At 40.8% G+C, this 26,987-nt stretch overlaps 1 protein-coding gene across 2 annotated transcripts; it reads right to left on the reverse strand.

Annotated features, from left to right (window-relative positions):
* Positions 1-835: 835 nt before the first annotated feature.
* LCA5 (lebercilin LCA5) lies at positions 836-23,130 on the reverse strand. 2 transcript variants are annotated; one of them, XM_053381337.1, is made up of 9 exons: positions 22,705-23,130; positions 17,793-17,913; positions 13,579-13,961; positions 12,075-12,604; positions 10,411-10,548; positions 9,124-9,220; positions 8,024-8,163; positions 6,240-6,372; positions 836-4,621 (listed from the first exon to the last, which is right to left on the reverse strand). In XM_053381337.1, exons 3-9 carry the CDS (start codon positions 13,772-13,774, stop codon positions 3,816-3,818), a joined length of 2,040 nt encoding a protein of 679 aa, XP_053237312.1. In that variant the 5' UTR covers positions 13,775-13,961; positions 17,793-17,913; positions 22,705-23,130; the 3' UTR covers positions 836-3,815. The 2 variants fall into 2 exon arrangements, with proteins under 2 accessions (XP_053237312.1, XP_053237311.1); XM_053381336.1 differs by lacking the exon at positions 17,793-17,913.
* Between the last annotated feature and the right edge of the window lie 3,857 nt (positions 23,131-26,987).

Below are 26,987 nucleotides of genomic sequence, written 5' to 3' on the forward strand. Positions count from 1 at the left end.
GCTTTGATAAAAATCAGATACGGAAATGGTAAAGCTAAAAAAACAAAAAGCTCAATATAAATACCTACTTCTTTCTAAATATATGTACCATTGAGAGCTATATTAACGCAAAACAAATATGTGGATGGATTTCTCATGCAAACTGCAGTTAATCAAATCTACTGTGTGTATCCTAGCAACATGCTAGTAGCCAGCTGACAATAGTACTGAAGGACGGCTTGCTTTTTTTGTACAGATATCACTTAGATTTTATTACTGACTGAAAGAAATAATTTTATTGGATGAAGGATACATTTGGTCTGGAGAAAAATGGAAGTTTCTATGTTCTGTGCCTCTTAGAAGCTTTGTGTTAGGAATAAAGGGGGTCAGTAAAAGTGAAAGGATATTTTCTTCTAATAAGTAAATTAGAATAAGCCATTAGAAAATGAACAAAATATGGCACGTGCCTATTTCAGAAGTCAGAATTTTGACTTTTGAGAGATATGCTATGTTGGCATTTTATGCATGTGCAGCAGCACAATTCTTTTCATACCTCTGCAACCAACTGGTATCCCATGTGTGGTGAAAGGAATCTTTACATGCTTTTTCAGTGAAAAATGGTTTCATTAGTAAAATTAAAAGATGTCAGAGACAGAAATGTACAGGAGGGCATCAGCGTTGGAAGTAGAATGTTGGTGTTTCATACTGTTTCAGCCTGATCACATAGGACTGTTATTATGTAAAGTCTTAACGTAACCCACCCCAAACTTTGAATAAGGTGGGAAAGGTATGGAGAGGTCTAAACACTTTTTTCTTTTTCTTTTTTTTGGAAACAGATATGATCTACACAAACCCATCACAGAAATATTTTAATATAAATCATTCTGTTTAAAAAACACACCCAAGCATTGTTCCAAGGTAGAACTTTTGACACAAAATATAAAGTTATAAAAACAAATTAAACATTACATAATAAATAGATATTAAAAATCAGTACAGATGGTAATATTTTTATAGCATTAGCTCTAAAACAATTCTTTTAAAATACATACTATAGTCTTCTGAATCATAAAAATGCTTTGTTTTATATTACAAGAAAAAACATTATCGCCCTTTAGTATTGCATTAGAAATGCAAAGGTTTTCAGTGCTAAGAAGCTCCCTCTCCAGGCTACAGGTCACACGTCAGCTGCTGGGACCCTGAAGCTGCTGCACGGGGTGCCAACAGGTGACACGTGGAAGACCACAGCAAAGCACTTGTCAACAGTTCCCACGAGCTCTCACAGGTGGATCACAAACAAATGTCAAGATGGAGTTCATTACAACGTCTGCTGAGATTCTGACTGGAAACTTTGAAATGGTCAAGCTCCATCTATATCACAGAGCAGAATACTAAAATCAAACCTCCACAATAGCTATTTGCGCTACCCCAAAAATCCGCTGTGGTCTTTCCTACAAGGTTTCAAAAAGCCTGGCAACTAAACTAGTAGCTGAGGAGATTGGCAAAAACCGAAGGGTACTTTGGAGCTGTACGGACCCACGACTTGCGTCAAGCAAAGATGGCATCTCTAAAAAATCCAGGTTAGCCAGCAAAAACAAAAATGGCAGCTGGTAGCTACATAGCGTAATAGTCATGAACCAAATGGACAGTTACTGTTTCTCATTGTGGAATTGTTTCCTAATTCGATTCTGTAGCAAATGATAGTGTGTTTTTCTTCTTTGCATTGCCTTTAACCTCATTCTAGAACACCAGTATTCCTTTCGTCTGTCTGTGAGCACTTACTCAATATCTCTTGCCCCAACAAAGTCACTGACAGCTTGAGTTATCTGTTTAGATGGATGCATACAAGGGGAGCGGGGCCACAGAGGCACCTAGTTTTAGTCCCTGTCCCTCTCTCCTACTCAACAGTTGCCATCAGAGGCTGAAGCATCCTCCTTATCATCGCTAGGAGACTCGACTGCAAGTGCTCATAAAGCCTCTGACAGGCCTAAGGAGGTCAAAAGCTTTAGGGTGGCAGAGTTCTACACGCACACCAAAGTGAACAGGCTATTTTTCATCTCTCAACAGCTTTTTGCACTTTATGTGGATCTGACCCAACTCAACTATGTTCCCTAGATTGGGACAATTGTCTATAGCCAAAACAGCCCCAAAAGGTGAAGTTGGTGCTTTGCTTCAGCTGGACAATAGTGCAAGTCCAACAGATGTATTTAAGTTGAGATCTGGACTGCTGCTAACCAATTATTTTGCTGATGTTTTTAGATTGCTTCCTATTCAAAATGTTCCATATAAGTAGTATGAATGGAGCATTTTACACAACCAAAGAACTGCAATTAAAACTAAGTGACACAGCCAAATGTACATTTTTACCAGCCATAGCACTAGATCTTCCTAAGTCTCATATAAACATTCCCAGTTACGTCTTGAAAGTGAACAAAAACTAAGTATTAAAACAAATCCAATTTATTTGATCAAATATAGTATTTTCCATTATGGCATTGCAGGCTAACCGCCTGCTGATGGAAAGGAATCTGTTAGAAAGAGGACAGAAGCAATTTTCAGCAGTCACTTGTACCCCTTTCAGTGCCATCCTGAAGTCTGCTCCAGGGGGGTTGGAGGATGCCCTGGAACAGATTTAGGAGGAGAGCTGGGTATTGCAGAAGAGAAGTGGACTGCAAATAATTGCCTTCCTTCCAATTCCATTAACTAATTCTCTTCCATCCTCCGCCAGCCACCACTGGATATCACATCAGGCAATATTTAATAAATCCACTAAGAACAACTGCACAAGGTTGTGTTGGAAAAGTCCACTTCATTAAGTGGACTGTGCTCATGGCTGCAATCTGCAGCCCATTTACAACAGAGAAGGCTTGTTAATGGGACTGGTGTGATATGCTGGAGTGTGGCTGATGACAAATTAAGCAAGTGCTAGGTTAACCTAAAATGTGGCAACACTTTTTCACTTCACCATTAAACCATTTTCTCATACGCATTCCAACAGGTGGTGAGAAATTACGAAATTATCTAGAGTCCCATCAAGTCCTACATTCTATTTGACTGAATGACAAAATCAGATTCCCTTCTATTATAAGAAAAATAGCCTCGGTATTGCTTTTCTCAATATTTAGGCTTATTATGCAAGACCAGATGAACGAGCTGATGGGTTGAAAAGTCATCATAACATGCTGTCTCCTTTGAACTGTTCTCATTTCTTAGTTCAACTAAATGTTTGCATTTAACCTCCGCTGTATTGAAACTATACTACTTGGGAGACTCCCCATAGCAGAGACTCCCTTCCCTGATGGTATAGGGGGAGGATTAAAATTGCCCTCAGTCATTTGTAGCCCTAGAGAAACAATTTAAAGAAGAGTAGCAATGGAAACTACTTTATTACTGGGGGGGGGGGGAGGAATTTCAGCTATTTCTTTTTGTGGCCACATGCAAAATGTTTCGCTAATGATGTCACGCAGAAGCACCCTGACTCACTGTGCCACCAAGCTGTGTACATTTAAAAGTGAAGGATGGAAAAGATCTAGAGAAAACGGGGAGATTATTATGAAGGTGGGCGGGCAGAGAAGACTGAATAGACTGGGTAGGACTGTGCTAAGAAACCTGACAGATTGGTATACCTATATCAGTCACCACTTTCAATTGCTTAGGGCACCCTAGATAAAAAAGCTGTGTTCTTGATGACACATCAGGCTACATATCCCATTTTCCCCCACATATATATTTTCAGTCACTTCATATTTATAACGATATCTGAAAAGTTTTAAAAACTATAAATAGCGCATTAAATACATGTACTCTTTACACATACGGACTTTTGCAGAATATAATCATTGCAACAGTACTTCCTCAATCTCATCTTCCAAGTAATCAAAAGCCTTCACTGCTGGTCTGCTTGCTGTGTGCTGCAGTCGGTGCCTTTTGGGATTGAAGTTTTTCCCTTCACTGAAGAAAAGATCGCCGTCGTCTTTTACATTGACCGTAGAGCCTTTATCCTGGAAACCATTGTTTGGGCCGCTGTCTTGTCGGAAAGTACCCAAATCATTTTTCTTAGGTGGAGTGATGGTGCTGGCACCGCTTCCAAACAGCTGCTCCATTAAGTTGGCCTTTTTATCTCTCTTTGTGTGGAGACCCAAGTCTTCCTTAGTGGGTTCGTCAAGGAAGTCGCTTTTTTGATTAGCCCAACTTGGCCTCCCTGATACTTTCCCAAAAGAAGGTACATAGCAACCAAATGTCAAATTGCTGCTTGGGCTTGTGGTCTCTATATTTTGCTGTTTCTGCATTTCTCCTTTCGTAGCCGTATTGTGCTGGCCGTATTCCAAAAAACCATTGAATAATTTCTCAGTTGCTTCTGAGCTCTGGTACGGCCTCTTACTTTTTTCCAAGGAATATGGTATAGTTACAGTCTCCGAAGTGTGCTCCTGTGAAGTAACTTTTATATTGATCTGCGTTTCCTTGTCAATTTCATACATCTTAGAAAGCAGAATTGCCTTCCGTCTTTCCTCTTCTTCGCTTTCATTATTTTGCATCCCATTTCCCAAACTATAGATCTCTGTCTCCATTTTTGTTTTTTCTTCTTTTTCCGGCAGAAGACTATTTTCCCTCTTTTTTCTCTCAGATTCTTCCTTTTCCCATTCTGTGGGTTAAAGCATCAACAACATTGACTTAGAATGATATATTATTATGTTAGTCACCTTTGTGAATTGATTACAATGAAACACATTCTTGGTTTCTAAATAACCCAAGGCGTATTTGCTTATTTTACAGAATTCCATTCCCCTTTGAGTTCAAACAATTATATAAAGCTCAGTTTTGATTGGTGTTGTCACCATCAAGCTTTTGCAAATGATCTACAACTATCCCTACAACTCAGGGATGAAGAGCCTGTGGCCCTGCAGAAATTGTTGGACGCCAACTCCCAACATCTCTGACCATTGTCAATGCTGGCTGGGGCTGATGAGAGTTCAGAGTCCAAATGCAAAAGAACTCCCTTTACTCTGAAGTCTGTGAACCAGGTGAAATACTATTTCCACTTGAAAACTTAACATCATATAAAGCTCACCATTCCCCGCCCCCCAAGCTCTACTTTTTTACTGGAGTTTTGGTCGATTTTTGAGAATTGTGCAGTGAGGTTGGAACCCCATGTTTAGTTAAACATGCTTGAGCCCATGTGCCATGACACAGCAGGTATGGGGAACATACGTGGGCTTCACCATGCCTGATAGCCTTCCACAACCAATAATTGCACTTGGTTCTGCACACATTTCTCAGGTTTGACTTCAGTGGCATTGTGCACGCATAAACTGAAAACTGGAGCAAAATTGTTCCACAAAGGCAGTGACCTAGACTGTGTTGGTACTGAAACAACTCACCTGTCACTGTTGATAAAAACATCCCTCCATAATGCGCAAAAATTACAAGTTTCCTGTATTGAAGCTTAACACTACCCTTTCTAAAAGGAAATATAATTCCAAAGCACAATTCTTGTATGAAATGAAAAAACAAAATGTTAATGGCATGTTTATCTACCTTTTTAAAGGTAAAGTAAAGGTACCCCTGCCCGTACGGGCCAGTCTTGACAGACTCTGGGGTTGTGCGCCCATCTCACTCAAGAGGCCAGGGGCCAGCGCTGTCCGCAGACACTTCCAGGTCACGTGGCCAGCGTGACAAGCTGCATCTGGCGAGCCAGCGCAGCACACAGAACGCTGTTTACCTTCCCTTTTTACACTCCTTTAAATAAATGCAGAAGATGAGAATTCAGTATAATCTGAGAAGGAACAGGGCTAAAAAAATGTGTGAGCGGAATGACTTCTGCTGGTACAATAGGGCTCCCTCCTCCTTGTATGTACTCTGTGTTGTCCACAAATCTACCTCAATAAATAGATCAGAACAGATTTGGAAGGCATGCAGGGGGCGGGGGGAGGAAAAACAAGCCCCAGTGCACGGCGTATGTTGTTCTGCCCACAAAGAGGACTATTTTGAACACAGCCCATAATCTTTTCACAAGCAGCACAGCCAATAAATACTAAGAATCACACGTTTTATTTTCTTCAAGAAAAATAAAATTTCCTATGCTTACTAGCATGAAGTCTTTCACATATGAGTTAATATCCTGCCTACTAAAAGAAAGTGCAATCCTGCACATGTTTACTCAGAGTATGTAGTAAGCCTTATTCAGTTCACAGAGTCTTACTTCCAAGTGAAAGTGGATAGGATGGCAGCCTCCGGTTGCAAATTTAAGTGCATTTTCTTACCATCTCTTAGTTTCTTGGCTCTCTCTTCCAAGGCCTGCAGTTCTTGATCACTTTTCAGCCTTTCCTCTCTTTCTCTGCTCTGCTCTTCCTTGAAGCGTTCTGCTTGTTCTTTCCAGTCTTTAATTGACTGTTCCTGAAGGAAGTTTTAAATATAGAATTGAAGGGTGGAATATGTCACATTCTTCCCGTTGTTCCATCTGTGTAGGCGTGCCTTATCAAACAGTACCCTCTCCCCTTGTGTGACCTTGCAAAACCAATTTTTAGGGCACGGGGGCAAGGGAGGAGAGGGGAGAAGCCCCACTGAGCAAGCGGAAGTCCTTGTGCAGGGCTTCCTTTGACAGGTCTGGTTAAGTGAATGCTGCCTGAAGGATTTTTTTTTTTTAAGCTATTTGGAGAAGGATATGCTATAGCCAGTAGATTCAATGGCATTATATTAATTTCCACTAATGGAAGATTTGGCATCATATCATAGCTGTACAGAGCCTGATCCTCAAAGCAAATAAAAGACATCACAGGGGAAACAGTTAAGAAACAGTTAAGACTGTTCAACTTTTCCCCAAACCTACTGTTTCTTCAGGGCAAATCCCCCACTCACTTATCACTGGATGTGCTCACAACACTAATTTATATATTTATACACACTGTAGCATCAAAATATACAGCAGTAGTTTTTTAAAAACATAAAACAGCTCCAGTTCATTGCTCCTGGAGTCAGTTTTGAAAGGAGAATTCAAACACTGACATGGTACACTTAAGAGCCTATGGGAAAAAAGAGATGGGATAGTCTCTCTTTCCTTTTCTGTTCTCTAATATAGTGGTACCTTGGGTTAAGAACTTAATTCGTTCTGGAGGTCCATTCTTAACTTGAAACTGTTCTTAACCTGAAGCACCACTTTAGCTAATGGGGCCTTCTGCTGCCGCCGCACCACCAGAGCACGATTTCTGTTCTCATCCTGAAGCAAAGTTCTTAACCCGAGGTACTATTTCTGGGTTAGCGGAGTCTGTAACCTGAAGCGTATGTAACCCGAGGTACCACTGTATGCAGTGTGCTCTGTCCACCCCCTTTTGCTTCTCCACCCATGTTCTCCTCAATCCCACAGTACAACATCCTGATGGCAGCCATAACATTTTCAGTATCTGGATCACACATGAAAATTGGGGTTTTTTTGGGGGGGAATTGGGGGGCAAAAACCTGTGAACTCCAGGGCATTTCCTCAGAAACAAGTCAGAGGATTATATCTAATCCAAACATTCAATTACTATTATTTCCCGCCCCCCAATCAGTGTAAGGGTGCTGAATGCACAACCCACAGGCTGGATGAGCTCCCCGACTGCACAAGGCTTTTAAAGTGGTCAGCCAGCTCCAATCTTCTTTCTTCAGCTCAGTGCTGGGCAGAGAGCAGAGGTTTAAACATCTTCTCTGAGCCCAGTGATGGGATGGAGATGAGTGTGGTATGTGCATGAGTGAGAGGTCTCTGTGCCTGTGTGTGTGTGAAGGAAAATGTATGCTGTGAGCTGTATGCGTGGGGCATGTCTATGAGAGGGCACAGCCCCTTTTGGCCACGACCAACACTAGCATGTGACCCTTGGAGACTGGATCAATCCTGAATTTGTCCTTTACACTGTTTGGGAGTCCTCTCATTAACAAGCTCATACTTTCAGTCTGCTTTCAGTTCAGTTCACGCCAGGTACAAAGGATAACAAGGCTCATTTTCAACCACCCTTTAGGAACTTATCCTTATTGCACTGGGAACAGTGATTTGCAGAATGCGGGCTAAACTTACCATTCTGAGATGTGCGTCATCTTCCTTTTCCTCTGGTATTCCATCAGAAATAAAGTCTGGTGGTTGAGGAAATTCTACTGGAGAAGAGCATCCAGTAGTCTGGACTCCTTTTGTTATCTGTTTAGTATTCTTATTAGAAGCTGTAAATAAATGAATGCTCAATTCACATCACTTTTAAAATAGATTAATTTTAAACAGTCTAACATGAAGGCCAGTGTTTCCTTAGTCATCTGAAGCTCCTAAACAATACAGTCATACCTTGGAAGTAGAATGGAATCCATTCCGGAAGTCCATTCGACTTCCAAAATGTTCGGAAACCAAAGCGTGGCTTCTGATTGGCTGCAGGAAGTTCCTGCAGGAAGCCCTGTCGGACATCTGGGTTCCAAAGAACGTTCACAAACCGGAACACTCACTTCTGGATATGCGGCGTTTGGGAGCCAAAACATCCACGTTCCAGGGCATTTGGAATCCAAGGTACGACAGTACTAACCTGATAGTCAGGTGTCTGTCTGTGGAAGAAGGGAAGCAATTTTCAAGTATTCCCCCCTTTCCCAAAAATCTGCTGTAGAGTGTTGGGGGACCCTCCAGGGCAGATTTCAGTGCAGATGAAGGGTTTTGCAGGGAGAAGGAGGAATCACCAAAAGTTGGTTCTCTCACTGTTCCACTGATGGAAGCCTTAGCTGAGCAACACCACTGGATACAACTCAAGGCCCACATACTAGAAAATGTATAATGGAATTTGAAGCTATGAAGGGGGAAAGTTACATATCTTTGGAGGGTAGTTTTCATTCCCTATCAAAACCAATGTATTCAAAACTCAAACCTCTTGATGTGTCAGCCCATCTCATTCATTACCACTCTAAACTTCATTATTCTTTTAAGTATATTCTTGCCATACAATGTCATTCGTTGAATTTTTAATTGTGCCACTTCAGGATAAATATCATTTTGATTAAAAAAACACCTAAACATTGAAAGGATAAATTGTGGGGTCAAAATTCCAGAAATACTGGAGGCGTTGATCATTATTGTCTTATATGACCCCTGAAACTCAGCTTGGCCATTAGATTTGTTTATAAAACTTCCCAGAAAGCGTTTACCTTTTTTCCTTGGTGCAGAATCAACATCTTTTTTGGGTGAAACTTTTAACATCCGATTAGCATATATATTTTTTGCATCCAGTTCTCTTTCTTTTTCCTAATAAAAAAATGTGAATTGTCAAAAGGCTAATCAGAAACACTTTTTCACTTTCCTTGTTTTACAGAATTTCTAGATACGATCTTCAAAAAAGTTATGTACTAAAAATATTTGCTTTTCAGCGTTTATAACAATTATTTTGCAAGTCTTGCTTTACAATGTGCTTTACCTCCTGACATACAATGAAGACACAACTGGAGGTGTAAAATGAGCAAATTTGCCTATAAAGGAAAATACAGCAACAACAATTTGTACCCTACCCAACTGTTTGGGTTGCCCTAGCCACTCTGGGTGGCTTCCAACATATATAAAAGCGTAACAAAACATTAAACATTAAAATGTCCCCATACAGGGCTGCCTTCAGATGTCTTCTAAAGGTAGTATAGCTACTTGTCTCCTTGACATCTGATGGGAGAGCATTCAGTAATAATAATATTATTCTTATTTTATTTTACATAATTTTATTTATGTAGCACTAGCCAAAGTATTATTGTTGATGCAACTCCTGATCCAAGCCATGTTGACACGACAACATTCATATTGCAATATGTTTGCTTCAATGAAGAAACACACAACTATGAAAGACAAGAATGCTTTTAGGAATTCACTCACTGCAGCCCCCTAACAGGAGTTGCCACTGCAAACTTATTCACTCAACACTTGAGAAACACTCAAATCCTGTTCATGAATGCTGCAGTCACAGTTATGACAATGGAAGTCACATGAGCAGGGTGCATAATGACACACAAACACTTCCGTGGAATAGCTTTTCTCCATGTGCTTGGGTAGAATGCATGCTGCTGAGCAATGCTCCGAAGCAGGGACTTTTTTTTTTAGCACAGTACAGCAACTTTATAATCTCCTTAGCTGTAGTCCCCAGTCTGTGTCCGACACCCACTGGAGTGCCCAGGCAGATTCTCTACAACCAACTGCAGCTCATTTAGACTGCCATTACTGTGGAGTCCTTGAAAAAACTAACTTCGCCTGTACAGGCATATTCTGTGCTATGGTGTGTTTTGGAATATATATCACATTATTCAAATGCATAACCATGCCATCCATTTGGTTAAAGCTCAAAATACTACCATGGTGCAGTCCTGATGCAACTCCTGGGCCACCAGTGGGTCTATCTTGGTCCTGGAAAATCATGTGCTAAGACTGTTCTATTCAAGAAAAGTTGCAGTTTTTACCTTTAATTTTTGACCTAGCCGTTGGACTTCCTCTTGGAGAACTTTATTTTCTTCTTGGGCATCACATAATTTCTTTTTCTCAGAATGCAACTGTCTTTGGAAACTACTATTACTGAGGTCAAGGTTCTTCTCCAAGTCCTACGATTGAATATATCAGAAATATCAATTTCTCCAAATGTCTGTTAATTTTCCAAACTTGGACAACATGAAATAATTATTTAACGAGAGAGGGGTGCCACTGTGACAGGTTCTTGGTTGTCAACCCTTGGGCACAGGACCTTCCTCAACACCAATCTTCATGGTGGTGCAAGGAATCTTGCCCATTTATTTTACAAATTGGTATGTTATTTCATTTTACTTATATTTTATTTATCTCGACATTTTCATCCTGCTTTCCTCAAGGCAGCTTATGCATAAAAATATAGAACAAAAGGGGGAAAATCCTGACAATGAAATGAAACAAACTATCAACAGTAATTTAATCATCATCATAAACAGCTTCATAAAAAGCAGCAGCAGGAAACCAACATATCTTCAAAGACTTTGTTCATCCCATTAATTAAGCTTTTGTAAAATTATACTTTGTTTAAATCTTTAATTCAACAACTAAGGTCAGATCCAAAGGTGCCATTCTGTTCATCGAAGGGGCACTTTCATGAATGGAAGGGACCTTTGATTCAGTAGAGGGATCTACAGAGGGAAGGTGGGGAGGCAATTTTAGCCAGCTGCCCATCCTTCATGGTGTTCCAGAGGACTCCAAACCTAGAGAAAGTTTTTTGGGGGGGGCAAGAGGACACAAGGATGGGGGAGATGGACAAATGGCAAAAAAAATATGGCTCTCTGTCTTCCAGTAGCAAGCAATGGGTGAGTCACATCATGAGGGGAACTCTGCTCACAGGATCTTACGATCCAACCCAGTAAATAAAATGGAAAGATGGATAAAGAGGTTCCCTTTATTTATTATGCAGTCCTATACATACCTACTTACTTACTTTATTGATTTATATTTAGAAGTAAATCCCACTGAATACACCGGAATATTATTCCCAGGTAAGTACATATTGGAATGCAGTCGTTGAGATTTCAAGACGTTGTGAATAACAACAGCATTAATCATTGGTGGAGCATAATTATTGGTGAAATTAGCATTTACTATATTTACCATATATACTCATGTACATAAGCCGACTTTTTCAGCACATTTTTTATGTTGAAAAAGCCCCCCTTGGCTTATACTCGAGTGAGGGTTCCACCTAAGCGCATTTCCGACAGTGGCAAAGGTGGAGGAGGAACAAGCAGCCCAAAAGGAGCCCTTTCGGGCTGCTTGTTCTTCCTCCGCCGCTGCCGCCACCAGCCTCTGCCTCTCAGCAGCACCCTAGGAAGGCAGGGGAACAGGAGGGGCTGGGCAGGGAGAGGTTTGTGGGGTGGTGAACCAACTTATACTCGAGTCAACAAGTTTTCCCAATTTTTTTGTGGTAAAATTAGGTGCCTCGGCTTATCCTCGGGTATATACAGTATTTCTACATTGCATTTCTTTTCCCCACTCTCTGCTATACTTTTGCCAACAACGGCTTGGCTATTTCTATATATGCAATCCTATACGATGAGAAATTTATTAAGAATGATAAGAAGTAGTTTGAGTGTCGTCGTCCCCCGTCCCCTACCTTAATTCTCTTCTCAGTGTCATCCAGCCTGTTTTCTGCTAAAGCCAGCTTCTTAGCCAGCTCATCGCGTTCCGGGAGGTGCCTGTCTTCAGCAAGCCTCCTTAATTTTTGCAAGTTGCTTTTGGCCTTGTACAGCTCCTCCTCCGAAGCCCGGAGTTTCCGCTCCGTCGTTTGTTCTCTTTCTTGAGATCGTCTCAAGCGCTCCCTCAGTATCCTCATCTCATCACTGTGCCGTGCCAGGAGCTGAGAGATTTCGTTTTCGGTGTCCTCAAACTTATGCAGGGCTTTCTCGTGCCTGTACTGAAGACGCTTGAGCGCCCTGTTCTCTTTCTGAAGCTCATCGAGCTTGACATGCAGTTCCGTCAGCTCATTACGGAGCTCGTTGATTTTCAGCAACCTGGCAGAAAGAACTCTTTTTGTAACTAGGCTAATATCTTTGGCAGGAGACTCCCTGTTGAGGCTCTGGGAGCGAAACCCCCAGCGGATCCCTCTTTTGCTGGGCGCATATTTGGAGGCAATTTGCTTAGTGCCTGCAACAAAAGAAGATGTTGGTGTTGCAATGAAAATCAACAACCCACTGCTATACTTCTAAGACGCACAAGAGCTCTCCTTGCAGGCATGTTATAGGCATGTCCCTTAGTAACAGGCAACAAAAGTTCTGTACCACTTCTAAGACATTAAACACATAATTTCAGCTCTATTTCCAGAGAAAAGGATAGCTGTATAGCAAAACTGGTTTAGCAAACTTTGAATATTACTTCTGGAGATCTATTTTAAAGGTGTTTTGATCCCAGCAAATCACCTCAAGAGTGGGTAATATGGTAATATCCTACTGTTGTGCCTCTACTGATGGAAGGTGAAGGAGGCAGTTTTCAGAGATTCGTCCAGCCAGCCCCCCCGGCACTTAGCTCCCCAAATTCCAAAGTCCTCCAACTTTCTAGAGAAGATATTGGGCGAGCGGGGTTGGATTGCAGGGGAGAAGGGAATCGCCAAAAATTGCTTCCCTCTCGGTTCTCCCGTCAGATACCTTCCAACAGCAGAGAAGCACCAAATGGATTCTACACAGCCACAGTCAGAGGCTGGCTGCTCAAGAGAGCACAACAACTGAGCAAGTCAGACCAAAAACTGTGTAGTGGAAAGGAAGGAGAACGGTGCCAGAACAGCTCTGCGAAGCAAGTGGGTCAGTCTTTTGAGCAAATGCCTCAGCAAAATGAGGGAAGAATTAGGTTTCAATTGCTCATTTAGAAGTTGTGGAACTACAGGATCCCCCCCACTGACAGAAAACTCTTTTCTTTTTCATTCTTATTAAAAATAAAAACAACTTTTTATAAATCTATAATATAAAAAATAGACTATAAATAATAGAGCACTGTTTGACCTACAGTCATATATATATAATTTCTATGCTTACACAAGAAGGAAAGGTTCAGCAAAACTTATTTTACTTTTGCATATGTTTAGGATTGCAGTTTAGCTTAGAAATCGTATTTTACCTACCACTTACCTTGGTAATGTGCGAGGCTTTTCAAAGTCTGTGATTTGCTGCTTTTTTCTCCAGCGTTTGTAGACTGAGTGCTTATCGTGGGCGAATGGTCAGAGCCGTGAGATGACTCGTCGTCAGAATAGTAAGAGTTACTGCTTTTATCACTGTCTGATTTTCTGTTGGGTCCAGAATCAAGACTCCTTCCTCTCTCCCCCATTCTAAATAAAAATAATGTTCAAGACCTTTCCTCAAGGAATATTCATCTTGCCAGAGGACGGCTCACAGAGTCACAGTGGAAGTGCTGGCTGGCTGCTTGCCAATTCATCATTACCCTACATTCAGAAGAAGGGTTGCCGCCTCTCCCTTTGGCAGTCAGTAGTTTTGTTCAGAATGTATGTTTGTTTCTGAATTCAGAGAGGGGAATGGAAGTGATTTAGCGTTTCATTTTGTAACTTTTTAAAAATTATTTTTTATTTATTTATTTATTAGAATTAAATACTGCCCTTCATCATAAGATCTCAGGGTGGTTCACAAGATAAAAATACAAGGTAAAAGCACAAATACATAGTTAAAACAAAAGCAACAAAACAACAACCCACCTGCCACAAACACATATTTATAACAGATAAAATAATTTGAAAAAAGTAGCTAACTATTTCTGCATCCAGGTACATTCTTTCACCTTTGGTGGACGTGCCCAAAGATTAAGGCTTTCTGGGAGATGATCTATAATGAAATGAAAAAGGTACCGTATTTTTTGCTCTATAAGACTCACTTTTCCCCTCCTAAAAAGTAAGGGGAAATGTGTGTGCGTCTTATGGAGCGAATGCAGGCTGTGCAGCTATCCCAGAAGCCAGAACAGCAAGAGGGATCGCTGCTTTCACTGCGCAGCGATCCCTCTTGCTGTTCTGGCTTCTGAAATTCAGAATATTTTTTTTCTTGTTTTCCTCCTCCAAAAACTAGGTGCGTCTTGTGGTCTGGTGCGTCTTATAGAGCGAAAAATACGGTATTTAAATATACCTTCCTGAAGAAACCAGAGGCCTTTCTCCTGGGCATAGTCGGCCAATTGGTGCCAAAGAGGGACAGAACTTTATGTACGCAACAACAGCAGCAAGAATACTTATTGCAAAGTATTGGAAGACACAAGATTTACCCACCCTGGAAGAGTGGCAGATGACGGTGATGGACTATATGGAATTGGCGGAAATGACTGGCAGAATCCGAGACCTGGAAGAAGAGTTGGTGGAAGAAGATTGGAAGAAATTTAAAGACTATTTGCAGAAACATTGTAAAATTAATGAATGTTAAAATGATGTTGGATTGAAAATAAGTGGTATTAACAACAAAATTAATAAGAATATGTAAAAATGAATAGATATTAGACGAAATTATAGAGCTATAAAATGTTAAGAAATAGAGTGAAGGTAAAGGAAAGAGGGTAAGGATTTGCTGACTTGATTATGTAAACGGGAATACAAAAAGAGGAGGTGTGAGGAGGTCAAAGAAACAAGTTAAGGAGTTTAAAGTTATGAAAATTGGTATTGTTTTTAATTTTTTCTTATTTTTTCTTTCTTTTTTGAATGCAGCTTTCTTATTACCATCTTTGTAAGTTGTATTTTTTATATATATATTCTATTTTTTTCTTTTTTGATGTATCTCTTTTTCTTTCTTTTCTTATGTGGTTCTGTATTTATGTTTTTGTAAAATTTAATAAATATTTTTAAAAAAGAAAAGAAAAAAAACTATTTCTGCATCCAACACTGAAATTAGTGTTTGTGTGTATCAGAGAAGTGCAGTTTTGGCTTGTTCATTAAAAGCTGCTGTCAAATATGTACACGTTTGACATTCTTGGTAACATGGCAGAGGAGACAAAAAAAATTAAAAAGTGTTTGAAGTAGTGCATTACATCACTTGAAAACAAAATAATTTAAAAGGTATGGTATCTGGATTGTTTAAATAAACAAGGAAACAAACAAGGAAACCGGAGCAGAAGAACCCATCTGTTCATCAACCATTATTTTATAAAAATTGAAAGTACGGTGGTTTGATTTCAGAATAATCGAACATTTTCAAGCTCTACATAAGCTACTATTTAAGATTGTGGTAATCAGATATTTTTATATTTTGAATACTTTCCCTACCATTATAATAGCAAACCTATCAACAACAACAACAAAAGGTGAATATAGACCAGGGCTGGGGCCTTGCTATACGTTGCTGGACTACAATTCCCATCTACCCCCAGTCCAGCAGCAGCAGGAGGGCCACAGGTTCCCCAAACCTGGTTGAAATCAAGCATTTGTTTCTTACAATTGCCAGTGATCTGTAGAGAGATCACAAGCCAGGCCTGCAGGTGATAGTTTTGTCCTGTATGTTATCAGTGTATGGCACCTTGGAATATGGTGTTAGGATTTTTATCCATCCGTGCAGCTCCAGCAGTGGCACTATGTTTGTGTATATCATGTGAGTGTCTGAGAGAGCGTGAGACAGGAAGTCTGAGTACTGTTGGAGTACAGTGGTACCTCGGGTTAAGAACGTAATTCATTCTGGAGGTCCATTCTTAACCTGAAACTGTTCTTAACCTGAAGCACCACTTTAGCTAATGGGTCCTCCTGCTGCCGCTGTGCCGCCGGAGCACGATTTCTGTTCTCATCCTGAAGCAAAATTCTTAACCCAAGGTACTATTTCTGGGTTAGCGGAGTCGGTAACCTGAAGCGTATGTAACCTGAAGCGTATGTAACCCGAGGTTCCACTGTACTGTTGGAAGTTAGATTCACTTCTGAAAGTGTTTTTTCTGTTCTGTTCTGGTGCTCAAAGAGCACAGACGTGCTGATGGATTCTCTGTATATAGACTGTAAAATAAAGTAGTTTAAAGGACAAGAAGAAGAGGAGGAGGAGGAGGAGGAGTTTGGATTTGATATCTCGCTTTATCACTACCCGAAGGAGTCTCAAAGCGGCTAACATTCTCCTTTCCCTTCCTCCCCCACAACAAACAGTCTGAGGTGAGTGGGGTTGAAAGACTTCAAAGAAGTGTGACTAGCCCAAGGTCACCCAGCAGCTGGAGGAGCTGAGACGCGAACCCGGTTCACCAGATTACGAGTCTACCGCTCTTAACCACTACACCACACTGGCTCTCTCACCAGACTAGAACTACTGATTGACTCTTTCTTCTGCTATGAGATGCCAGAAGACGAGTGTGCTCCTCTCAGGAGGGAGGGGTCGCTTATCACCGGTCTCTCTGGACTGAGGGAGATTTATAGCCAGAGTGTGACCACCGGAGAGATGTCCCGGAGTCTTGGGAAGCTGGAGGTCTTCCCAGGCGTGTTTCCAACATATGGAGGCTTCATTTAGCTATTGTGGCTAACAGCTGTCACCTGATTTCTCCTAAACTTGTCTAATACATTTAAAAAGCTGCCTAAGATCATGGAAAGCACCAGGAGCCTGGGTTTGGGCATCATCAGGCTTGTGGGATGCAGGACAACATGGTGAGGAAGAAGAGGAGCAAAGTGGGAACTTTGGTACAGTGTGCCTCAGCATTCTGCTCCTTCACGTTAGGCCATAGTTAAACATTAACTATAGTTTAATGTGCCATGTGGACCAGAACGTTATGCGAAATAATTATTTCCCAGGGTAGGCTCAGGTGTTAAACTCTGAAGAAATGGAGCAGGGGTTTGATTCATTATAAGCAGCTTCCTATGTCCATGCATTATTTTTTTTTTTAATGTACCTTGCTTTTCACCATGTAGGTCTCAAAGTGGCTTACAACAACAAAAGAACACAAAATTTAAAAAACAAATTAACCCTCCCAAATTCAAAATCTTCTCCTTGATCCACCAACTTGATTCAACCCTAAATTCCTGTGGGGCCTGTAGAATGCCCTCCCATCAGATGTCAAGGAGGTACCGTAAGTACCTATACTGTACAGCCTTTAGAAGACATCTGAAGGCAGCCCTGTATAGGGAAGCTTTTTAACGTTTAATGTTTCATTATGTTTTTGTATATGCTGGAAGCCACCCAGAGTGCCTGGGGCAACCCAGTCAGATGGGTGGGGTACAATGATGATGATGATAAAAAAATGTCTCTATATTGTTCAAGATCTTATTTAAAAACTTTGTCATTTGAACAAAATGATTCAGAAGTTTGTAGGAAAGGAACTCTAGCCTATTAATGATTTTAGTAACCATTCTACAAAATTTCACTGAGTCTTCTAATGAAATCAACCTCAAAATACTTACAGCTGTCTGAACCTATAACTTTATGAATCCTTTTCTCTTCATAACTTTATTCCTTTGGATAGAAGTAGGATCTCCCACGTGGCTCCTGGGTCACTCACCCTCAAGGGCTTATTTTCATTCCCTAGGGCAAGAAGATTCAAAGTTCATATTGTTATGAACTCCTTAACTAGCGTTCCATTCATTTCCACAGATGTGAACCATCTCATGCTACACACGACCCTAGCCTGTAACTGCAGGAGTCACCTTTCTAGCCTCCCACACATTCTGGCTATGATCCAGAAACCATTTAATCACTAGAATCCCACTGAAGTCCTTGGAACTACTCCAGAATATGTAGTTTGATTAGTCCAACCTATGTGCTTTTTCAGTGGAATTTTGATAAGAAACACTTATTAGGGAAAACAAAGTGGTAGAAACTAGAATGTCCTTCTCAGTGAGTATATTATGCAGAAAAGAATAGGCAGCGATTTTAGTTTTAATACGTTATTGGTGTTTTCATTGAAAAGAAGCATTTTTTCCAATATGAGAAACACATTTTAATCTAATTAGATGAATATCCACACTCCTGTATATAAATACAGTATGCCTTTTTCAGCTGATATGGTAAGATTATAATGAATTAAACTGAATTTTCTAATGCAGTTTGGGAGGCTACAGAAATAGGCAATAAGTATCTCCAAGCAAATTTAAAAGTACTCTTCTTAGTTCAAACACATTGATTAGTATTTTCCCCAACATTAACAAACTCAAAGGGCGGAAAATGATTAAAATAATAAGAACCATTAAATGTAGCATCAATGAAACAAAAAATAAATAAATAAAATGTCACCTGTGACTGGAGAAGCCTTTGGAAACAAAGATATAGATGACAATATTCTGATAGCTAAGGAAAGGTTTTCAATAGTACTAGGACAATCTTGCATTTCCCCATTCACCTTATTACTTAAGCTTGTGATTGATTTTAATTTGGGGGTGGGGTTACAAATGCAATCTTTAGCTTGAAAATTATGCTGGCAGCAAGATCTGTGTAACTGAAAGACTAAATCAAGATGCAATCAAGATGCAAAAGGTAGAAAAGAAAGTGATTGATATTGGGGGGCATTTAATATATGCATATTTTCCTACTGAACTATTTGATCAGACATATTATTCTACTTTGGCTACCCTGATGACTGTATATGTATATGTATTTGTATATGTATACATACAAACACACCATATATGGCCAATGTGGAAATTAAACTGAACCGAGCATTAAATGTTAAAAAGAAAATCACCAGCTGTCAGAATCTTACAGCTGACAGAAAATGCTATAATGAAAATACATATTTCCAATCCACTGCTGTGCTCCCACATAATTTGGCTATTTTCGCTACATTTTTTCAAAAGGGAAACATACAGAAAAATATAACATCAAGGAAATTAGTCTCAAGAGAAGTTATTAACAAAGTAGTCCTAGTGATATTTTGTCAAAGTATCCTTTTAGTCCTAAGGCTTAACAGCACTGCAGAACAAACAGGAGCAGAGAATCCAAAACCAACAGCAACACATAACAAAAGAAACACTGCTGTTACACAACTGTGGCGTTACAGGTATATTTACCAGTGTAAATGGTCAAATCAGTAAAAGGGTTTTTGAGGGTCCTTGCCAACTCAATACAATTGTGGATTTTATAAATTAGGAACAGGTTTCTTTTCCGTTTGAAATCCAGAATATTATCTGCCAAGTTTTGCCCAGCTTGGTACCCTGCCAACTTGTAAGCAATTTCATCATCCTAAAGAAGTACTGCTCATTTTAGAGGCTAATGAATTGCTTTGAAATTTGAGTTACTTCAGCAAGTATGAGGACTTTTATAATTAAGAAACTTCTTGGTCCATTGCCTTTAACTATCATGGAACACTTTCATTTAATTATGAAGTCATTTTAATTTCAGCACACGCAAGTTAAATCCTCAAGGTTATCTGCATTTCCTTGGCAATTTCGATAACATTGTTCAAAATTCCAGTCATTTACAGACTTACTTGCAAGTAATATGCATGTACTGAAATTAAGTCTATAGAAGTAACAACAGTACAATATAGTTAATAAAAGCCATGAAGGGCTATTTTTGGCCTTATTAAACTAATATCTCCATTTTCCTCATAGGTTTCATTTTCTAATGCATGTTCACAGGTACAGAGAACATGAGGCACTCCAAGTCTCTTCCTTAAGGAAGCTGCAGTACAGGATGTCAATGATGAAAAAAGCTGACTTGTAGCTTTACTCTGTTTACTTGAAAGTAATTCCCACTACATTCAATTGAACTTATTTCTTAACAAGTATGCTTAGAATCACAGCCTCAGCCTGCAATTCTGACCCATCAAAAATCAATGCCTCCTCCCCAGCTGAGGATTTCGGATGTAACACTGTAATTCTCAGACTGTTACTCCAATGCAAACTCCATTTACAGTGGTACCTCGGGTTAAGTACTTAATTCGTTCCGGAGGTCCGTTCTTAACCTGAAACTGTTCTTAACCTGAAGCACCACTTTTGCTAATGGGGCCTTGTGCCGCCGGAGCACGATTTCTGTTCTCATCATGAAGCAAAGTTCTTAATCTGAAGTAATATTTCTGGGTTAGCGGAGTCTGTAACCTGAAGAGTCTGTAACCTGAAGCGTATGTAACCTGAGGTACCACTGCATTTCAGTGGGGCTTCAACTTGGCTTAACAGTATGAGGATTGGACGAATGGCACAGCAAGGGATTACAAAGAATTCTTGCAGTGAGGTGCAGAATTATTTCATCACATCGAATAGTCACTAATGGCAGCGAGCGCATATGAGTGACCAAAGCAGAAACACCTCACATACAAAAATAATGGAAGAAAGCTCACTGGTGAATGCAAGCTGGGAACAAGACCCTGTTTTCCTGGAATAATTTGGGTGGGGAGCCAGCAGCCCCCCAGATGCTGCCCGACTCCACCTTCCATGAACCCCAGCCAACACAGCCAACAGTGAAGGACAATAGGAACTGTAGCCCACTGACATCTGGAGGGCCAAAGGTGAGATAGGATTTGTCCTTTTTATTATTGTTGTTGGGTGAACATGCTTGAAAACTTTTTGTTTCATTTTATGTTTATTCTATGTATCTATTTTTTAATGTTTGGCAAGTATTTTAGTATTCTGCAACATATGTATACATACAGGCCAGTATCTGACAGTATTTGACAGAAGAAGATACGTTGCTTTATGGTAAATAAACAAGGGATTCATGGCATCATGGTCAACAATATAAAGAATCCACAGTTGTGAATCTAGTTACATGCTTCAACAAGAAAGTTCTGAAATCGCAGTATCTAAATGCACAATTCCTTACATCAATACCAGTGAATCCAATCCATGTTTACTTGGAATTATGTGCCACTGTGTTCAGTTGGCCTTCCTCCTTAGCATATGTGCTTAGGATTACAGCACAGGTGCCATAAATATCTGCCTATGAATGGTTAACACATCTTCTCTCTATTATTTTCTGAATATAAAAAATAGTACAAGTAACCAGACCTCAAATAACTGTGCCAGCAAAAATGTACAGCTTCTATGTATTCTGGAGTACTGAACTGGGTGTACCTAATTGACCTGTCCACAAAGTAAAAAAAGAGTTATGAAAACAGGCAGGTTTTGTTTACCACAGCTTCTAGTTTTGGAATGATGGGGGTGGAGTGGGCAGGGGTAGAAAGGTTTTACGTTCAGAGATTAAATGAAAACAGCCAAGCATTTTAGGCTATCTTAAAAACTAACAGTCTTCCCCTGAAAATCTTAAATGCACTTACAAGGGAGTAATGCCTATTGAACACAGTGGGAATTACGTCTGAATAAACATGCATAGTACTGCACTGTTATTGCGGTGAAAATTTTCATAAGCTAGAAATAGGATTTTGTGAACACTGCCCAAGCATTAAGTGTTATATGCTCAGTTGGCTTGTGTGGATATACACACATAGAGATAAGAGTTGCAAACGTGGAGAACAGGAGGCCATGAAACACAAGAGATTCAACCCCCAGCCCTAATATATGCAAGATCAGAAATAAACAGTGCAATTCTATGCATGTCTACTTATGAAGGAAGTCCTGCTTCATTAAATGAAAATACTATCCATAGATCTCCAAGTTCCCAAAGGGGATGGAGGTGTTGGTTTGTAGCAGCAAACAAAGAATAAACAAAGAGGCACCCTAAGGACCAGCAAACTTTACTATGGGAATAAGGACTGGCACCCACTTCACCAGATGCACTTCCAAATATTTGTCTTCATCCCACATCTGATAAGTTTGTGAAAGCACATATACTACAACAAACCTGTCAAGTTCTGGCGGCAGATGTGCGTTGTCCTCAGGCTTGCTGGTTCTACACTTTGTATTTTTATTTTTTTTACCAGGCTTTTATTTTTTTTACCTCAGGCTTTACCAGCCAGATATCAACGACCTGCAGCTTGGAATTCAAAGAGCAGGGTGCCTATGAGCATGTTAGGAGTCATGGGGTGCGTTTTCAGCACCAGAATTTGCACTTGAGTTAAGACTTATGGCTTGCTTTTTAGCTTTTCTTCTTCATTTTTGCAGCCTAATCCGGACAGTATATATACTCTCTCTCTCTGTGTGTAATTGAGTCAGAAACCTTTGCTTTCATCTACTGCAAAAAGATTTATTTCGCGCCCACTCGCTCTAAGGTGCTTTAAGCCTTTGGGAAACATTTGGGAAGAGAGGGAGGTGGGTGTTTTATAGGGATTTTTTGCGTTGTTGCTTTTGTTGTTGTTGTTGTTGTACTGCTGCCTTTTGACAACACTCGGAGTTAGGAGGAGGAGAAGAAGGGGGGTAATAATATATCCGAAGAGCAACAGGCGCAGCCAGCCCCCTCCCGCCCCTCGGCCCGCCCCGGCTTTACCTGCCTCCTCGACCCCCTTGCACGAGCCGGACGGTTGCCGAGGCTCAGCTTAAAGGGGCCGCGCCGCCGCCACCATCTCGCGCGTCCCGGGATATTTACAGCAGGTTCCAAGGTAACGGGGGATGAGGCGAGAAGGAAAGGGGCGGGACCAGGGCAGCAGGAGGAGGAGGAGGACCCGGAGCCCGATTATTTCCCCTCCCCCGATTGGCCGCCTTCCTTGCCAAAACCCTCGCTCGAAACCCCAATCGCCGCGTGCGATTGGGCCGGAAGGGGCGGGCAGAAGGAGAAGGCTCTAGGGAACCTTCCATTGGACCGAAGCTTGGGGCAGGTGAAGGTGCTGATTGGCTGCTGGGCCACTTGAGGCGGAAGCTCGCCGAACCCGACGGGAAGGAGAAGAGCAGCGGGGGTCGGGGAGCGTCCTATCCAAGCAGCTGGTTCCTGCGGTGCCGTAATAAGGCCGCAGTTCTGACCCCACTTACTTGGAAGTGAAACTCAGTAGGGCTTGCTTCTGAGTAGACACGGGCCACATTCACGCTATATGTTTAAAGCGCCGTGGTACCGCTGTAAGGAGCCATGGTTTCCCCCAGAGAATTATGGGAGCAATTCCTCTCCACAGGGAATTTGGGGAACTGTAGTTCTTCTGAGGAGAACAGGGGGTGCCTCATAAACCACTCTCTGCACCTCTGGCAAACTACAGCTTCCAGAAGTTCTTTTTCTGGGGGGGAAAGCTATGACTCTGGTGCCATAGTCAGTACTTTTTCCTCTAAAAAAATGTTCAGGGGTACTCTCATTTTGACTCAGGAAAATCACAATTTGATAGTTCAAATAAATACAGCGAAAGGACAAAGATTCACAAAATGTTTAGGGGTATTCATGTCCCAGCATCCCCCCAGAAAAAAAGCACTGGTCATAGTGCTTTAAATAAATGATGTGGATGTGGCCATGATTAGGAGTGAGCTGTAAATCTGGTATTATTTCTAAAGTGCCTTGCAGGGCAATTCAATCCAGTCATTTGTGGTTTTGAATTGAGATCGTGAGTGTTTGTTTGCACTTTGTGTGTTAACTAGGTTGCCAATGCCACAATGTTTGAATTGCCACCAACACTGTCTTGGTCATTGTAGCTATTCCCTTTCAGGAAGTAGTTGTTGTTGCTTTTGTATTTCATTTTCTTCTGATCTCCAAAACACCCCCTGGAAATACATATCCAGTTGTGTCCTTGGTGTCTGGCATGTGTTTGTACATAACTTGAAAAATTCAAATTTTCCTAGCTAAGCTTTGTACGTTTTTACACTTGTACGTTTTTACACTTAGGTACAGCAGTATTAAGTGCTGAGAGAAAATCTCTGGTACCAAAGTATTATCACTAGATGTGATAATGTATTGTCACTCACACTGGAGGACAGATGGAATCTACATATGTGAAATAAATAACATATATCGTCTAAGGGGATATACTAAATGAATAAGTCCAAACAGGCATATTATATGAATGTAAAAACTACATTTGCCATAATCATAACATAACTGATTTTTAAAATGCTACCTTATGCTTCATATTCCATATTAACAATATTTACATATGAGTCAAATGGCAGGGAAGAAGCCTGAATGGCTTTTTAATGTCATGTATAAAAGCGCCCATATTTATTTTGTTATATTGAAGAGGCTCATAACCATTTAAAACTAGTAGAATGGCCTTAAGAAAAAAGCATACAGAAGATAGGAGGATTAAACAAGAAACCAGAAGACAAACTATTAGTATCATCAAAAAATTATATTAGATTTTGACAGTGTTGAATGGAAAGTAGAAGCAAACCATTTTAAATTGCAGTGCAGGTTTTACATTTTAATTAAATGATCAGAAAATATAAAGGAACCAGTAACCCTAGTCACAAAACTCTTTGCAAATATAGATTTAGGAATACATTTACATTGTTGATAATACTGCCAATTCCTAGCTGGATTACAGGAAGTGAAGGCAGCCATAGGCAAATCTAATTGATCTTTGACTAAGATTGAATCAATCATTTGTTTTTAGCAAATGATAAAAAAACTAAACTTCCTTTTTTGAAATGTTGCCAGCTTTCAAAAATGAAACAATCACCCCTGCCCTTCACACCCCATATTTGTGAAATCAGAAGCTAACTCTCCCTCAGAGAATCTCACTGAATTTCACATGCAGGGCTGCCACCAGAATTGGGTGCTGCCAATGGACCCTGACCACAGGGCAAGATTAAAACATGCTGAGGCCGTAAACTATGTCATGTTTAAGAGGCTCCATAACATTACCAAAAAATGTGTATTATTGTAACGAAACGGACAATGAAAATACAGTGGTACCTCGGGTTACATACGCTTCAGGTTACAGACTCCGCTAACCCAGAATTAGTACCTCGGGTTAAGAACTTTGCTTCAGGATGAGAACAGAAATCGTGCTCTGGCGGCGCGGCGGCAGCAGGAGGCCCCATTAGCTAAAGTGGTGCTTCAGGTTAAGAACAGTTTCAGGTTAAGAACGGACCTCCGGAACGAATTAAGTACTTAACCCGAGGTACCACTGTAGAAAGAACAAATTTTTATACATTGATGCCCAAGAAAATATGCAGCCTAGGGTGGCACTCCTAGTCAATTAACTGGGCTAAAAGCCCAAGTGTGGCTGAGTATTGTACCAGAGAAAGAACTGTAGCATGAAATCTAGATGGGCAGTAAGGTGTGGGATGGACATTCCAAGAGTATTAGGGGTAGTAGACAGCCCAGGGTAAAGGTGGAATAAAGCTGTAAGACAAGACGTAGTAGCAGGAGATGAGGATTGGAAATGGAAAACAGGTAGCCAAAGGCCCTGGAGCTTGGAAGAGTAGCTCCAAACTTAAGGTTTCTCAAACTGGAGAGTGGAAGAGATCCAGAATGTGAAAAGGTATCTCACTTAATTACTAATGTGGTGCATCAGCTTGGCCAATGGTCAGGGATGATGGGAGTTGTAGTCCAACAATATATGGAGATAGGGCACCATGTTGGTTATCCCTGATTGTCTACAGCCTGTAGAACCAAGACATCCATTTTCCTATTTTCAGATGCCAAAACTGAATGGATGAAAGGGCTTGCAGCTCCTGAACTGTTAAGAGTGTTCAGGGCTTGAAACTCAAGACACTTAAGATGGTGGCCTTATGTTGGCGGGGTGGTTGCCTCATGCAATCCCGATCATCAAAAATGGTGGATCTGCTTCAGCCTTCTGTCTCTGGCAGTGGCCAACCATAAGAAGTTCACAAGCAAAGCATGGTGGCATCAATAAATATTTAACTGCTAGTCCAGTAGATCAAGGGTTGGGAACCTTTACAACCTGAGGGCCACATTCCCTTCTGAGTAACCTTCAAGGGACCACAAGCCAAAAGGTGAGTGGGGCCAGGGGTATAATATGTAAAATTAATTGAAAGGTGGGGCCTGGGGTGAAAGGATGTAGCTGGAGAAGATGTGTGGCCTGGAGAGAGTAGCAAGGGCCAGATAGAGAGGTTAAGGTTTCCGAACCCCTGTGGTAGATAACATATTCAGGCCTCTGTCTTTTTTATTTAAGGGAATGGTGTAGGAAAAAACGTCTCACCAGTCTCATCAGTAGGGCTCACTTTGAGGATGGACACTGCCTGGGAAATGCCGCGTTTTAGGAGGGGTCCCACAGCTAGTCACCAGAGTGACCTGGCTGCCCTGGTGATGTCCAGTCTCAGATCACCTTTTTGCTGGTGACATTCCCCACTGTTTTTGATTCATCCACTCAGATGCAATTGCATAGTTTTATAAACTAGGGCATTTTTTTATTACTTTTATTTCCTGCTGCATAAGATGTTCAGCTGCTGTCGGCTTTCATAGCGCTGAGCTATTTGCAGCTTCCTCACAGGATTTTCCAATATATCCTCCTGACAGCAACAGCAGCAGAACTGCTCCTGTCACTACTGATATCCCTTTTGTACTTTTTGGCAGGCAAACATGGATGAGGCTCCTGTGAGCTGAACAGTGTTCCCACAGCATATCAAGGCATCAGAATTTGCATCGCCTACAGTGAATCGTAATTTACATTCAAGAAATAAGGCTTTCATAATCTGTGAAATTTTAAGCCTTGCAAGGGAAAGCGCATATCTCTCTCTCTCTCTGTGATACACGCACATATCACTTTCATAATTTTGCATCAATTATCATAATTTTGTTTCATGTCCTGGTTTTGATTTTGATCTCTCTTCAAGTTTTCTTTTATTTAGTGCATTTAAGATGTTGGACAACTAGAGAACAAAAACCAGTAG

This window comes from Podarcis raffonei, chromosome 3 (genome assembly GCF_027172205.1).
Source record: "Podarcis raffonei isolate rPodRaf1 chromosome 3, rPodRaf1.pri, whole genome shotgun sequence".
Classification (NCBI taxonomy): Eukaryota; Metazoa; Chordata; class Lepidosauria; order Squamata; family Lacertidae; genus Podarcis; species Podarcis raffonei.

Coding starts and splice junctions, on each gene's coding strand:
- LCA5 (XM_053381336.1), bottom strand. CDS start 13,774: ATGGGGGAGAGAGGAAGGAGTCTTGATTCTGGACCCAACAGAAAATCA. Junction 10,549..12,074: donor ACACTGAGAAGAGAATTAAG/GTAGGGGACGGG, acceptor ATTCAATCGTAG/GACTTGGAGAAGAACCTTGA. Junction 9,221..10,410: donor GGCTAGGTCAAAAATTAAAG/GTAAAAACTGCA, acceptor TTTTTTTATTAG/GAAAAAGAAAGAGAACTGGA.